At 38.8% G+C, this 14,693-nt stretch overlaps 3 protein-coding genes across 3 annotated transcripts; 2 read left to right on the forward strand and 1 right to left on the reverse strand.

Annotated features, from left to right (window-relative positions):
• Positions 1-1,848: 1,848 nt before the first annotated feature.
• On the forward strand, positions 1,849-3,850 carry LOC111208816 (bZIP transcription factor 2). Its single transcript, XM_022708318.2, has one exon. It carries the CDS (start codon positions 3,123-3,125, stop codon positions 3,630-3,632), a length of 510 nt encoding a protein of 169 aa, XP_022564039.1. The 5' UTR covers positions 1,849-3,122; the 3' UTR covers positions 3,633-3,850.
• Positions 3,851-6,211: 2,361 nt separating this feature from the next.
• On the forward strand, positions 6,212-6,960 carry LOC111208966. The gene is made up of 3 exons (XM_022708646.1): positions 6,212-6,475; positions 6,522-6,659; positions 6,727-6,960. Exons 1-3 carry the CDS (start codon positions 6,212-6,214, stop codon positions 6,958-6,960), a joined length of 636 nt encoding a protein of 211 aa, XP_022564367.1.
• A 5,145-nt stretch (positions 6,961-12,105) lies between these two features.
• On the reverse strand, positions 12,106-13,950 carry LOC111208965. Its single transcript, XM_022708645.1, has 4 exons — positions 13,650-13,950; positions 13,371-13,565; positions 12,732-13,288; positions 12,106-12,597 (listed from the first exon to the last, which is right to left on the reverse strand). The coding sequence occupies exons 1-4, from the start codon at positions 13,948-13,950 to the stop codon at positions 12,106-12,108; spliced, it is 1,545 nt and encodes a 514-aa protein (XP_022564366.1).
• Positions 13,951-14,693: the final 743 nt, after the last annotated feature.

Consider the following 14,693-nt stretch of genomic DNA (forward strand, 5'->3'; position numbering starts at 1 on the left):
CTTCTCATTTAAGAGTGGTCAAGTTGTTTCTAGTCTCATGAAAAAATCCAAATTTCCAGACCACTGAACAATCCTTCAACCCGTTCATCCAATTGGTACTCAGATGAATTTTCAAAGGGCATTAACTTATACTACCAGCAACTTTACGGAAATTGGTTAGCCATGTGCTCATTTATCACATATGAAAGCAGCGGAACAACGCCATTCGTAAAAAAAAAACTCTCTCCGGCTCAAACATTCAAACTCATGGACAAGATGTGAAAACACAACACAAATCTCTCTCCTCTCAAACCTTAGGGCGCTTTGGATCAGATGATCCGGATGACCAAGATCTTTTCATTCACTAACAACTAGGGGCGGGCACGGAGCGGATATCCAGAATTTTAAGGATATTCGTGATCCGCTCCGCACGAATAATTGATTTTTTGATTCGATCCGCAACTTTCCGGATATAATTTGGATAATTTATCGGATATCCGATTCGATCCAAAAGAGAAAAAATATGATAAAATCATAATATTTCATACAAAATTATAAAAACTACAAAAAAGAAGTTAATAACCTCTATAAAATGAATAATAATATTAAAAAAGCCTGAAAGGTACATAATTTTTTTAATTAATAACTAAATAATTAATTTAATGAATAATATTATTATAAAACTTATATAGAGATATAAAATTATATATATAATTATTATTTGTAATTTTCTTCTTCTTTGACGGATATTAAATTTTAGTATTTGCTTCGATTCATAAAGTTATAAATATCTGAATTATTTGGATATAATAGAAATGAATAATGGATTGAATCAAATTTTACAGATATTTTGTCCACCCCTACTAACAACTACTACTTTAAAAAAGCCTCTTTAATCTATAGAGCATCTCCGAAAGAAACTCTAGAACTTCAAATATATAGTTTTTTGTTCTCTAGAAAAACTTCAAAACTTCAAATTTAGAGTTTTAAAGAGTAAAACTTCATATTTCAAATTTGAAGTTTCACTACTCAAAATTTCAAATTTGAAATTTCATCTTTTTATTGTATTTGGTCCTTATAATTAATTACACATCACATTTACGGTTCTTAGGTATCTTCTCATTTATCGTTTTAATCTTTAAAACTTTTGTATATCATAAATATTTCAAATTTATTTTTATAAATTATAATTTTACACATAAAATTAAATAAAAAATTCAAAATAAGATTTATAGTATTTTAAAACTAGAATTATACAACGAGAATATTTCAAAAGAAAGTTAATAAAAAAAGTTTTAAAAGATACACGAAGACATAATTATTATACAAATTTAAATATTACAACAACACTAATAGTCTAGTAAATTTTCTTCGGAACCTCTTAAGTATTGTCCAAACAAATTTTGTGTAACCGAAAATGGAGGTATTACGGAAATAATTTCATGAAATAATGTGGTATTTTGCTTGTATTTTAATATTTAATTATGTATTTCTAATTATAACTTTATATTTTAGTGTAACATTTTATTAGTTAATATTATAGTAATATTGCTATATATGTGCTTTTTATAAAAGTCTTCTTGATTTATATTAATAATAAAAAATATAAGGACCGTAGCGTAAATTACAAATAATTTTGAAGTTAAATTTAAAGTTTTGTTTTTGGAGAAAAACACTTTAAATTTTCAAATATAGAATTTCAAACACCTTTCACCAAATCTGTCTCGTACACTAATATTTTACCAAATATTTTTAAATATATTATTTCTTAGGCTTTTAATGGTGACCAAAAGAATGAAGAGGAACACTATGAATCTAACTGTTGACCAAAAAATGAAAAGGAATAATGCATTTCTTACTATTCCTTTTTTTTTTACCATTTACGAGGAATAATTTTTTCTTTCCATTTTTTCTCATTTTTTTTATTCTAGGGGAATATAGAACAAATTCTCGCTTCCCAAAGTTGATAAGGAATAATCTTCATTTTCATTCCTAATGTTTCTATAATAGTCACTAGTTAGACTCTATGTTCCTTATCATTCCTTAAATTTTTTACCATTCATGAAGAATAAATTTTCTTTTTCATTCCTCTTCGTTTTTTTGTTTGTAGAGAATTATAGAACAAATTTATTCCTTATTAAATTTGATAAAAACTATCATTCTTCGTGATTTTTAAAATTTTATTTCTACTCGTTATTTTTCAATCCATTCTTACGATAGTTACCGGTCAAACCTTACAAATTGACAGTCATAGTTTTATTTCCTTGTTCATATTATATATTATCATTTTGATTTAAGAGCTTGATTTAATACAATAATAACTTATGGTAACAAATATAATATTTAAGATTTTATACTAAAAATGTAATTTCAAGAGATTGACTGTTTTTCCGATGATATCTGGTCAACTTTTACCCACTTTCCTTATTTCTCTACTTTATTGCATTAATTCGCACCATTAATACACCACACAAAAATCCACACTTACCTTTTATATTTCGTTATAAATACAGTCTTTACAAAATCAAAAGGAAAATACACCCCCACCCACAGATTTGCTTTAAAATGATAAAACAAATCTCCTCCATCCATTATTTGCTTTGAAAATAAAAATAAAATTTTAAAATTTTAAAAATCAAGTGGATGCTTGAGATTTGGTTTCTATATAATCCATGACAAATCCTTCATCAAAAACCTCTTTCCCCTTCACTCATATTCTCTTCCTTATCCCCAAATCCTTTGTTTTATTATCTGTTTGCTCTTTATATTTAGAGATCTCCTCTGTTTGTTTTTGGTAACATATTCAAAAATAGAACTCCTTCTCCTCCTCTGTTTCTCTGTTATATATCATTAAAAACTGAGAATTTGATGATCCGAAACTGATGACTCCCGTTCTCTGCGAAATCTTGCTCTCGGGGCTCACGGTTAAATCTGCTCTCTGCCGTAGAACCCATCTCGTTCAATCTTTCTCCGTCGTCTTCCTTTACTGGTTTTACAACGTTTCATGAATTGCTGAAAACTCCCAAAACTAATCTTTAAATTAACTATTACATCATATATTCATTATTTTCAGACAAATCTAAAACCAACCAAAAAAAAACAAACTGTCCTTTCTTTTGTTCTTGTAATATTCTTGTAATAAAATGGCGTCATCAAGCAGCACATACCGGAGCTCGAGCTCCTCCGACGGCGGGAATCCATCTGACTCCGCCGTTACCGTCGACGAGCGGAAACGCAAGAGAATGCTATCGAATCGTGAATCTGCACGTAGATCAAGGATGCGTAAACAGAAACACGTCGACGATCTAACGGCTCAGATCAATCAGCTTTCAAGCGACAACCGTCAGATCTTGACGAGTCTCACCGTCACCTCTGAGCTTTACATGAAGATCCAAGCCGAGAACTCCGTCTTGACCGCTCAGATGGCGGAGCTAAGCACCAGACTCGAGTCGTTGAACGAGATCGTCGATCTCGTGACGACGACCAATGGTGGTGGTGTCGATCAGATCGACGGCTGTGAGTTCGATGATCGAACGGCTGGGATTAATTGCGACGGATATTACGATGATATGATGATGAGTGGCGTTAATCATTGGGGTGGTTCGGTTTACACTAACCAACCCATCATGGCCAATGATATCAATATGTATTGAATTAAAATTAATTATAAAAACTAGTATTATTGCCCCCTTTATTATTCTTAAGTTTAGCTTTTTGTGGTTTGGGGTTGGTGTGGAGATGTAGCAAAGTACATGCATCTTGATTGTTTGGAAGGATAAATAAACTTATATATTGGGGCATATATATAGGCTGTCCTTTGTTATGTATTGGTGTGCGCTTTTTGTTTATTAATAATAATATAAATTTTGAATTTGAATGTTATGGTTGATAGGATTTAGTTATCATCATTTCTCCCTCTTGTCATACTATACTTATTCTGTTTACGTAAACAATTATCAAATTCTATATACCAATAGAGTTATTTTCTTATAAAAGAACTTATAATGTGATTTTCTTTCAACTAATTGGCTACATAACTGATTTGCTTAGAATCTTGGAAAGCATTTGTTGGAATGGTAAATTTTAGAATGATCCCAAATTCACATTCTGAATAGTTCTTATATGATTATTTAGGTTAATTTGAACTCTAACTTAAGTACTATTAGATTTTTATAAAAAAAATTACAAAATTTTGTTTAATAGAAATAATAATTACATCTATAATTTATGAATTTTGATTTTATATAATTATTTAAATAAATAATTGTACATTATTTATTTTAGTTAATTTTATAAAACTTAAGTTTTGAAAATTAATTGATAGATTAAATTATTTAACTATATTTATTATTTTTTAGTATTTAATAAATCTATAATTATTTTATATCTAATATGATAAATTTTTATTTTGTATATTTAAAATTAAATTAATATTAATGTATAATATTTATTTAATAATAATTTCAAAATTTTTTAACTATTAGATATTTATAAAGTTTTAATATTATAAAACTGGATATACTTTTGAAAACATATTGTAAGATTTTATTAGATTCAATCTTAGAAAAATATGTATCTATATTTTTTTAATTATTTATTATAAAATATTTAAATATTTAGTTGAAATAGTTGATAAGGGTTAATATTAAGTTTTTAGACGGTATATCATGATGGACGGTTAAAATAATGGTCAAAATTTAATAATATCACAATGTAAACCAAAGTTATGTCGAAGTTGTGATTATGCTTTAATAGTATTGTTGTTATTTTAATTTAAAAATTTATATATGAGGTTAAAAAATGTAAATAATTAACTAGATTATGGTTTGCGCTTTTAAGCGCGAAAATATTATTTTTATAAAATCTAATTTACAGTATCAATACAATTTAACATTTTTATAAGTATTATTTTAACATTCTTTATTTTAGTGTATTTGAAAACTATATAATTATATTATTTTATACTTATATTAAATAGGAAAAGTATCTAAAATATTACTTAATTTTGTTTTTAATTATTTCAACCCATTACATTAGAAGTTTTAATAAAATATCTGTAATTTGTTTGATTAAATTTGTGATATATACTTATTTGATAAATTTATAAAACTTATTTGATGTTAATTTATTGACTCTAACGTTTTATTTGTATAAAACTATTCAATGTCAACTTAAACCAAGCATAATCTCGCATAGTTATATGTTTATAAAAATAAAAGAAATTTAAGAATATGTTATGGCATATTAATTTAATTAATTTCATATTAAATTATTTTTTTGTAGTATCTAAACCCGCAAAAATAAGTATACTTATTTTCAACCTTTTATAAAACATTTGGATGGTTTTAAATCAAATAATTTAAAAGAAGATAAATTAAAAAATATTTAAAAGGTAGAACCTAATGTTTTATATTGTTTGAACACAAAATTAGCTATTGTATTGTTTGGAAATATATTTAGTAGTATAATGTTATTTTTTCATAATTAGAAGAGTGAATTTAACTAGATAATAGAAGAGTGTATTTAATTTAAAAATTTACAAAAAAATGGATCCACAAAATGATTTTTTTTTTAATAAGAGGGATTTAAAATATAAATATATAACCTTCTTATGAACTAGAGATAACAAATCGTTGGATGGTATTGTTGTCTTCACGGATGGCTCTTGCAGCTCTCTCACAGGTATTCTTGATGTCTTTAGGGACTTCGCTCAAATGTCGGGGTTGTGTATAAACGTCGCAAAATCTACAATTTTTGTGGCAGGAAGAGGGAAGCAGTTGTTAGAAACTGCAGCTACAGCGAATGGTGTTACTGTTTCAGCCTTGCCTGTTAAATATCTCGGGCTGCCTCTCACCACTAAAACGATGACTAGGAGTGATTATGAGCCATTGGTGGCAAAATCCGAGCCAGATTTCTCAGCTGGACGAGCAAATCACTCTCTTTCGCTGGAAGATTACAGCTGATAAATTCGGTGATTACCAGCCTCACCAACTTTTGGTGCTCCGCATTCAGCCTCCCTCAAGGTTGCATTGACGAGATCGAGAGTCTATGTTCAGCTTTTCTTTGGAGTGGGTCTCCTAACATATCATCGAAGGCTAAAGTTGCATGGGTAGAGGTTTGTAAACCAAAGGAAGAAGGAGGTTTGGGTGTTCGTAGAATACAAGACATCTCAAAAGTGTTTGATCTCAAACTGATCTGGCGGCTCTTCAATAACTTAGACTCTCTCTGGGTTATGTGGGTGAAGAATACTATATTAAGAGGAGAGACTTTCTGGGACGTCAGAGCAGTAGCAGTGGGGTCTTGGATATGGAAGAAGCTGTTGGAACTGAGGCCTTTAGCAAAACAGTTTATGCGTATGGAAGTTCATAGTGGAAAATCTGTGGGTTTCTGGACAGATCTATGGCATCCTATGGGGAGACTAATCGAGGTTATTGGTGAAAGAGGAACTCATAAGCTTGGTATTGTGAGGAATGCATCTGGTTGGTCATCAATGGAGGTTTGGGAATACAAGAGACATGATCATTGAATAAATTATTGCGCAGGTGAAGGAGTTTCCATTCGTTCTGGCGCAAGATGATGATGATGTAGCGGTTTGGAAAATAGGGGCAGAGGAGTATGGAAAGGAGTTCTCCGCTTCTAACATTTGGAACATATCGAACTCACCATATCAAGCTGCCTTGGTCTAAACTTGTCTGGTTTAAACAAGGAGTGCCTCGCTATGCTTTTATCACACGGTTGGATGTCAAGGATAGGCTCTCCACGGGGACTAGAAGGAGAATGTGGGGGATAACGCAAGGATGTCCCTTCTGTGGTGAACCAGAGGAATTAAGAGATCATTTGTATTTCGCGTGTCCATATACCTATGGCCTTTGGTTGCAGATTTTGGCTCGTATACTTGGTGCTACACGTGACAGGCTTGCCTCTATCTTTCTGAGAATAGCGCTGCAAGTCACTGTTGTTGGACCTAATTTCGGTCATTAAATTAATGGGCCGCGATCAAAGATATGGGCCGTAAGGAACTGAAGCCCATAGCAATCAATCGAGCTCGAAAGCGAAGACTTCGAGATCCCGGAGATCGCGGAGCAGTTACAAAGGTCACGACGTCGACTTACTATAAAGGAAGGAGAATAGACATGAAGAAGGACACGTTGAAAACCCTAGAGAGAGCTACACACTTAGACCGACCTTGTTTTCCTCCCGATCTTAGACTTTTTCTTTACGGATCTCGTTCGTATCACTCGATCTAGTTCAACTCATTGTATTCGATCTTATTCATCAATAAAGTCCATTTTTACCTACTAGAAACTGTTTAACATCGTTGTGTTCTAAAGATATCGTTGCCTACATCATTTGTCTTCCCTAGATCAAACCCCGATCACTATCAAATACTTAGTGTAGATTTTAGGTTCTACATTTTGGCGCCAACCGTGGGGCAGATAAACGAAAAAACATGTTTGCTAAGAAACCGATTTAAGTTTCCTAAGCGCGACTATGGATCCCATCCCAATCCAGTCCAACTGCATCGAATCGATCGATCTCGACCTCTTCAGATCGATGAGGCCGATCGCATCAAGAAAAATCGATACTCTCGACAAGCGATCCTGCGCTTCGCGACAAGCGATTAACGATTCCACCATCATCACCCCCGAAGATACAATATGAAAAGGAGAGATCGTGACTTTCCACGAGCACGAAACTATAAAGCTCGATATGCCCCATGACGATGCCTTGGTGATCGCATTGGAAATCGAAGGCGCCGTCTTTTCGAAAATCCTTGTCGACACCGGAAGCGCTGTCGACGTCATCTCACAAAAAACGCTACGGTCGTTCGAGCAACCGATCCCAATGATTAGACAAGAAACGACTCCCGTCGCCATCTTCGAATGAAAGTCAATCCGTTCGCTCGGGATCATATTATTAACCACCAAAGCTTACGATCTGGAACTGAAAGCAGAATTCACCGTAGTCGATCATCCTATGCCCTTCGATGCCATCGTAGGGCGCCCCTGGTTGCACCTGATGAGGGCGGTCCCCTCGGTTTACCACCAATGCGTGAAGTTTTTATCTCCAACCAGCGAGAAAACCATACTCGGAAGCCAAAAACAAGCCATAGCCTGTTACATATCCGAATTCCGAAAGATGCCACAGAAGGAGGAGAATATCCTACGCGCACGCGACCTCTCAGTAAAAGATCCCGCCAAAGACCTATCGAGCATCGTCGCCCTAGACAAGAGCTCCCCCAAAAAAGGCGTTAACATCAGGAACGATCTCCCTCCTGAAATCAGGAACGACCTTGTATCTTTCCTCAAGCAAAATATTAGAACTTTCGCATGGTCTGCGGCGGACATGCCCGGAATCGACATCAATATCACCTCTCACGACCTGAACGTCGATCCTACGTTCAAACCTATCAAACAGAAACGAAGGAAGCTAGAACCCGAACGGGCCAAGGCGGTAAACAACGAAGTGGATAAGCTCCTGAAAATCGGCTCCATTCGCGAAGTCCAATATCCTGACTGGCTCGCAAACCCAGTCGTAGTAAAAAAGAAAAATGGAAAATGGAGAGTATGTATCGATTTCACCGATCTCAACAATGCATGCCCAAAAGATAGCTTCCCATTACCGCATATCGACCAGCTGGTAGAAGCCACGGCCGGTCACGAACTACTCTCGTTCATGGATGCATTTTCTGGTTACAATCAGATCCTCATGAACCCCGACGACCAGGAAAAAACTAGCTTCATCACCGAGCGGGGTACCTATTGCTACAAAGTAATGCCGTTCGGACTAAAGAACGCCGGAGCTACTTATTAAAGACTAGTAAATAAAATGTTCTCCACACAACTTGGAAGAACGATGGAGGTTTACATAGACGACATGTTAGTAAAGTCATCCAAAGCCAACGACCACGTTCTACAACTCCAAGAGTGTTTCAACATTCTTAATAAATTCGGGATGAAACTGAACCCTACAAACTGAACCCTCTGGAGAGTTCCTCGGATACCTTGTAACCGAAAGAGGAATCGAGGCCAACCCGAAACAGATCACCGCGCTCATCGATACTTTACCTCCTCGATCGATCCGAGAAGTACAATGCACCTCACCGGAAAAATAACTGCGCTGAACCGCTTCATTTCTAGATTGACCGACAGATTCCTCCCTTTCTACAAGCTATTGAAAGGAAACAAGAAATTCAAATGGAACACCGAATGTGACTCCGCCCTAAAATAACTTAAGACATATATCAGCGAACCGCCCGTTCTGTCAAAACCAACCATAGGAGAGACCCTCTATTTGTATGTGGCAACCTCCGAACACGCTGTGAACGGAGTGCTAATTCGCGAAGAAAGCAGAGAACAAAGACCGATATACTATGTAAGTAGATCGTTGGTAGACGCCGAAACCAGGTACCCCGTGATGGAGAAGCTACTGCTAGCAGTAGTAACCGCGGCTCGAAAATTAAGACCTTATTTTCAGTCTCATTCAATCACGGTCATGACATCGCAACCCCTACAGACAGTACTCCACAGTCCAAGCCAATCAGGAAGATTGGCGAAGTGGGAAATCGAGCTCAGCGAATACGATATCGAATACAAACCTCGAACGATCTCGAAAGCGCAGGTGTTAGCCGATTTCTTAATCGAACTCGTCCCGAAAGAAGACAGCGCAAAATCGAATTCCCAAACATGGAAATTACACGTCGATGGGGCCTCATCAAGGCAGGGATCCGGGATCGGAATATAGCTCAAATCCCCGACAGGAGAAATGATCGAGCAATCATTTCGCCTGGGATTCAGCGCATCAAATAACGAAGCCGAATACGAATCTCTGATCGCCGGCCTACGACTCGCACGAAGCATAGGAGCTCGGAAAATCAGCGCCTTCAGCGACTCGCAGTTAGTCACGAGCCAATTCCACGGAGAATACGAAGCAAAAAACGAAAGAATGGAAGCATATCTCACAGTCCTAAAATAGATCGCTCAACAATTCGACAAATTCGAGCTCACAGAAATCCCAAGGGGAGATAACACGTCGGCCGACGCTCTAGCTGCGCTGGCTTCGACTTCCAACCCAGCGGTAAAAAGAATAATACCGGTAGAAGAAATAGAAAAGCCTAGCATAGATCTCCCGTGCAAAGGAAGCAATATTCAAGAAGACAACCTCCCGCGCATCGATGTAATCATTACACGAAGCAGAGCACAGAAAGAAAGCCAGGAACTCGACGACGAAAACAGCAGTGAGCTCGACGACCCATCAACCCCAAGCTTGTCACACGTCAGGACTAGAAGAACAACAACCACGGCAACTGACCCTGAAGAAGCCGTCCACGAAACTAACAACGAGGCACACAACGCTTTCAAAAAAGAGCTCGAAGCTAGACAAGATTGGAGAACCCCAATAGTTAAATATATAAAGACGGCGAACTCCCCGCTGAAAGATGGTAAACTCGAAAAATAAAAGCCCGGAGCTCGCGCTATTGTATTATGGAGGAGAAACTGTCAAAAGAAGCTTAGACGAGCCTTATTTGTTGGGGGTGTCGCCCAAAGACGCATTCACAATCCTAAAACAAACTCATGGAGGATCATGCGGAAGCCACTCTGGCGGGCAATCCCTAGCAATCAGGATAAAGAAACTAGGCTACTTCTGGCCAACGATCGCCGATGATAGCGAGCAATTCGCATTAAAATGCGACAAATGCCAAAGGCACGCACCAATGATGCACCAACCGACTCAAAAATTATCTACAATAGCTTCACCATACCCCTTTATGAGATGGTCCATGGATATAGTAGTCCCGCTAGTACCTTCTGGGCAGCCCAATTACGATTCCTCCTGGTACTAACCGACTATTTTACCAAATGGATCGAAGCCAAAGCATTCTCCAACGTCACCTCTACGACGGTAACCAGCTTCATTTGGAAAAACATCATCTGTCGGCATGGTTTACCATACGAGATAGTAACCGACAATGAACCACAATTCATCTCAAAAATATTCAACGAGTTTTGTGTAAAATGGAAAATCAAAATTAAGGCCGCAAGCCCCCGATACCCAAAATGCAACGGTCATGCCGAAGCCGCAAATAAAACTATCATGAACAACCTCAAGAAAAGACTCGACCTCAAGAAAGAGAGCTGGGGCGAAGAGCTGCACGGTGTCATATGGGCTTACAGAACGACCCCCCACACAGCAACCCAAGAAACACCATTCTCGCTGTCTTATGGATTCGAAGCCGTAATCCCAGCCGAAGTCGAGGTCCCGAGTCAGTGACGAGGGATATGTCCAGAAGACGCCGAACTCAACGAAAAGTTATTAATCCACCAGTTAGACATGATCGAGGAACGACGAGAAAAAGCAGCAGTACGAGTGCAAAATTACCAACAAGCCGCGGCACGTTATTACGACTCCAACGTAAGAAACCGTGCTTTCTCCGTAGGCGACCTAGTTCTCCCAAAAGTGTTCGATGGAACGAAAGAACCAGGGGCAGGAAAACTAGGAGCAAAATGGGAAGGACCATACAAAGTCACCAAAGAAATCCGAACCGGAGTCTACGAGCTAGAAAAACGCAAAACTGGCCTCCCAGAAATGAGACCTTGGAACGCCTACAACTTAAAGAAATATTACAAGTGACGCAAAACCCGAACCTCGACCATGACTATCAAGCTTCGAGCTGGGAAGCTACCGACCTTACCATACAGATCAGTCAAAGAAAAACGGAACTACGAAAAGGCTTGATCCCTCGAAGAGGGTACATAGGCAGCTCGACACCGAGCGCATCCCAAACAACTGAACAAACATTTGTTACTTTTCTTCTATTACTTAGAATACTCAACCCCTAAACGTAGCCTGTTCTATTGACTTGCTATCACGCCATATAAAGGCCCACAAAACAGATTCCTGATCAGTCTCTGTTCCACGCCTCCTAAAGGATAAAAATAGGCTTAATGAAGCTTAAGTTAAATCAAAACATACGATTAAAGAGGTATTGTCTCATAATCCGTCGAAGACATATATATGTTTTTTTTTCGACAACAAAAACACAAAAAGAAAAGAAGAACATATCAAACTTCAAACTAAGTCAAATTAACCTTCGCATCAATCCTGATTGACAGAATCTCCAAAAATCTAAGGAAGATCGAGGCGACTAAGAGAAGGATCAGACACCGAAGCAAGACCGTAATTAACTTCGAGCGAAACCTCCAGGTCTTTAAGATTCTCCAACTCTGCTTCGAGCTCGAAGCCACCCTCATTATACTCAGTCAAAGCCTCAATACGAGCTCGCGCCTCTTGCAAACGAATCTCCGCAGCCGTTTCCTTTTTCTTCTGCTCCAACTTGTTCTTCACTACAGCCAGAACCCCATCATATTCTTGAGCAAGAGAGAGACGAGCAAGGTGGCGATCTTTGCGAACTCGCCTATCTCGACCTTCGATCTCTCGCCTATGCTTCTCCTTCATCGAGTCAAGATCGCTCTGAATAGCGACCTTCTCCGCCTTAGCAGCAGCCAACTTATTCTTTGACTCCTCGATCTCCGCTTTGCGCTGCCTCTCCACCTCCCGAGCAACCTCCAACTCACCTCGAAGCTGTTGGATCGTGAGAAGATGACCCGCGATCTCCTCCTTACTTGCAAAATTAGCCAATCACCCCTCCATCAAAGCGGCGTTTTCATTGCTCGCCTTCATAGCCTAAGCAAAAACGATAACATCAGAGATCGTCATCCCATTCAATAAAGCACCAAAGAAAGATAACGTACCTTGGCATTCGCAACTGCCATCCGAACATAGGCATCACGCTCTCGCATACGCTCCAGAGAAGGGAGCTCGCATCCTTCCGCTATGATCTTACGCCAGATCGTAGCGAGGGAATCGGGGTTCTCAAGGATAAGAATCTCGTTATCATATGAAAACGCCCACGAAGAGGCTTCGGGCACGCTCGAAAGACGGGCGCTGGAGTTAATCCGCGAAGTACCTTCACCAGAAACACGTAACGGTGGAGGGAGTCCCGAGCTCGATGACCCCAAAGTCACAGTGTTAATCTCCTCCAAGACCCAACGTCGACGCCGGTGAGTCAATGAATCGACCTCGTCGTTAAGAGCTTGATCGCCAGCAGAACTCGCCGAGTTATCCGATGCTTTACGAGTCCCACCGTTAGGGATAGCAATCGATACCGGCCTAGACAGAAGGCCAGGAGACTGAGCCTGTGACCTCGATCTAAGAACCGGCCCGCGCTGAACTTTCTGAGCTCCCTCTAACGACCCGACCTCAGAAGACTCATCAGGACGATCGAGCAACACCTCCTTCTCCTTCTTCCCTAAAAACGAAACGAACCTCGAAGGATTTAGGATTGCGCTAATGAAGTATCTCAAAATGTTGTCAAGAGAAGGACAACTTACTCTTGTTGCCACGACCTTTCTTGGGCCGAACGAGAGCCACCAAGGCAACATGAGTAGCACAGTTCACACCCGGCGGGAGAGCATAAGCAGTTCTAATTCGGTCATGAGTAAAAGCGAGCCATCGAGGACTACCACGTCGCAAAGTAGCCTTTAACCCACGAAGCTCGGGAGTCATGGGCACATGACCAAAGGGCTCTACAGATAAAAAAGAGAGGAGACTTTTAGGCCAAAAGACGATCAGGAGCAGACATTATTCGCAAAAGAAGAAAAAAAAATTACCAATGTCGTCGGACCATTCCCTAGGGATCCTCTCAAAGTCAAAATCCCCGACCGACGCCGGGTTAACCTTAAAAACAAAGAACTTTTCTCTCCATCGATCATCTTTATTGGGAATACCTTCAATAATAACACGACCAGAGCGGGGAGCAAGAATCATCGTGCCAGAAAAGCCATTGTTCCGCTTTATAGCGAACAATTGTTTCAACTCCCTGAGTCCGAACTCAAGACCTTCCTCCTGAGCTCGGACCCAGGAGGCCAATAAATAGCGAAAAAAGTTAGGAGCCATCTGGGTAAACGCCATCTTAAGCTCCGCCAACGCCTCAAGAAGAAAACGAGGAAGTGGAAACGGTAAGCCGCCATCCTAAAAATGCGACATATAGGCTCCACAGTACCCCGGTCTCACAGTCTCCGGAATTTTGCCGTCTTCTGGAAGTTCAATTTTGACGGTATAATCGACCCCTCAGAGTTCATAGGTAGCCTCGAGGTGTTTCGCCTCGAGAATTTTCTTGAGGTGGGGACCAAATTTCTCGAGCGCCATAAATTCGAAGCAGGAAAAAGAAAATACCAAAGACGATGAAAGAGAAACAAGGATTGTAGTATTGAAGAAGACGATCTATCTAGTGAACTGTAATATATATATAAAAAAATGGTTCCCGAAACACAAAAGATTAACCGGCCACGAACTATCGATCTCAACCACACGATTCTAAAATAGCGGACAAGTCAAATCAAGCCGATGCGCGTGACATCCCACTTCCCGAGAATTGCGACGCCGTGACAGGCTTGCCTCTATCTTTCTAAGAATAGCGCTGCAAGTCACTGTTGTTGGACCCAATTTCGGTCATTACATTAATGGGCCGCGATCAAAGATATGGGCCGTAAGGAACTGAAGCCCATAGCAAGCAATCGAGCTCGAAAGCGAAGACTTCGAGGTCCCGGAGATCGCGGAACAAGAGACGGAGATCGCAGAGCAGTTACAAAGGTCACGAGGTCGACTTACTATAAAGGAAGGAGAACGGACATGAAGAAGGACACGTTGAAAAT

Source organism: Brassica napus, chromosome C7 (assembly GCF_020379485.1).
Source record: "Brassica napus cultivar Da-Ae chromosome C7, Da-Ae, whole genome shotgun sequence".
In the NCBI taxonomy this organism is placed as follows: Eukaryota; Viridiplantae; Streptophyta; class Magnoliopsida; order Brassicales; family Brassicaceae; genus Brassica; species Brassica napus.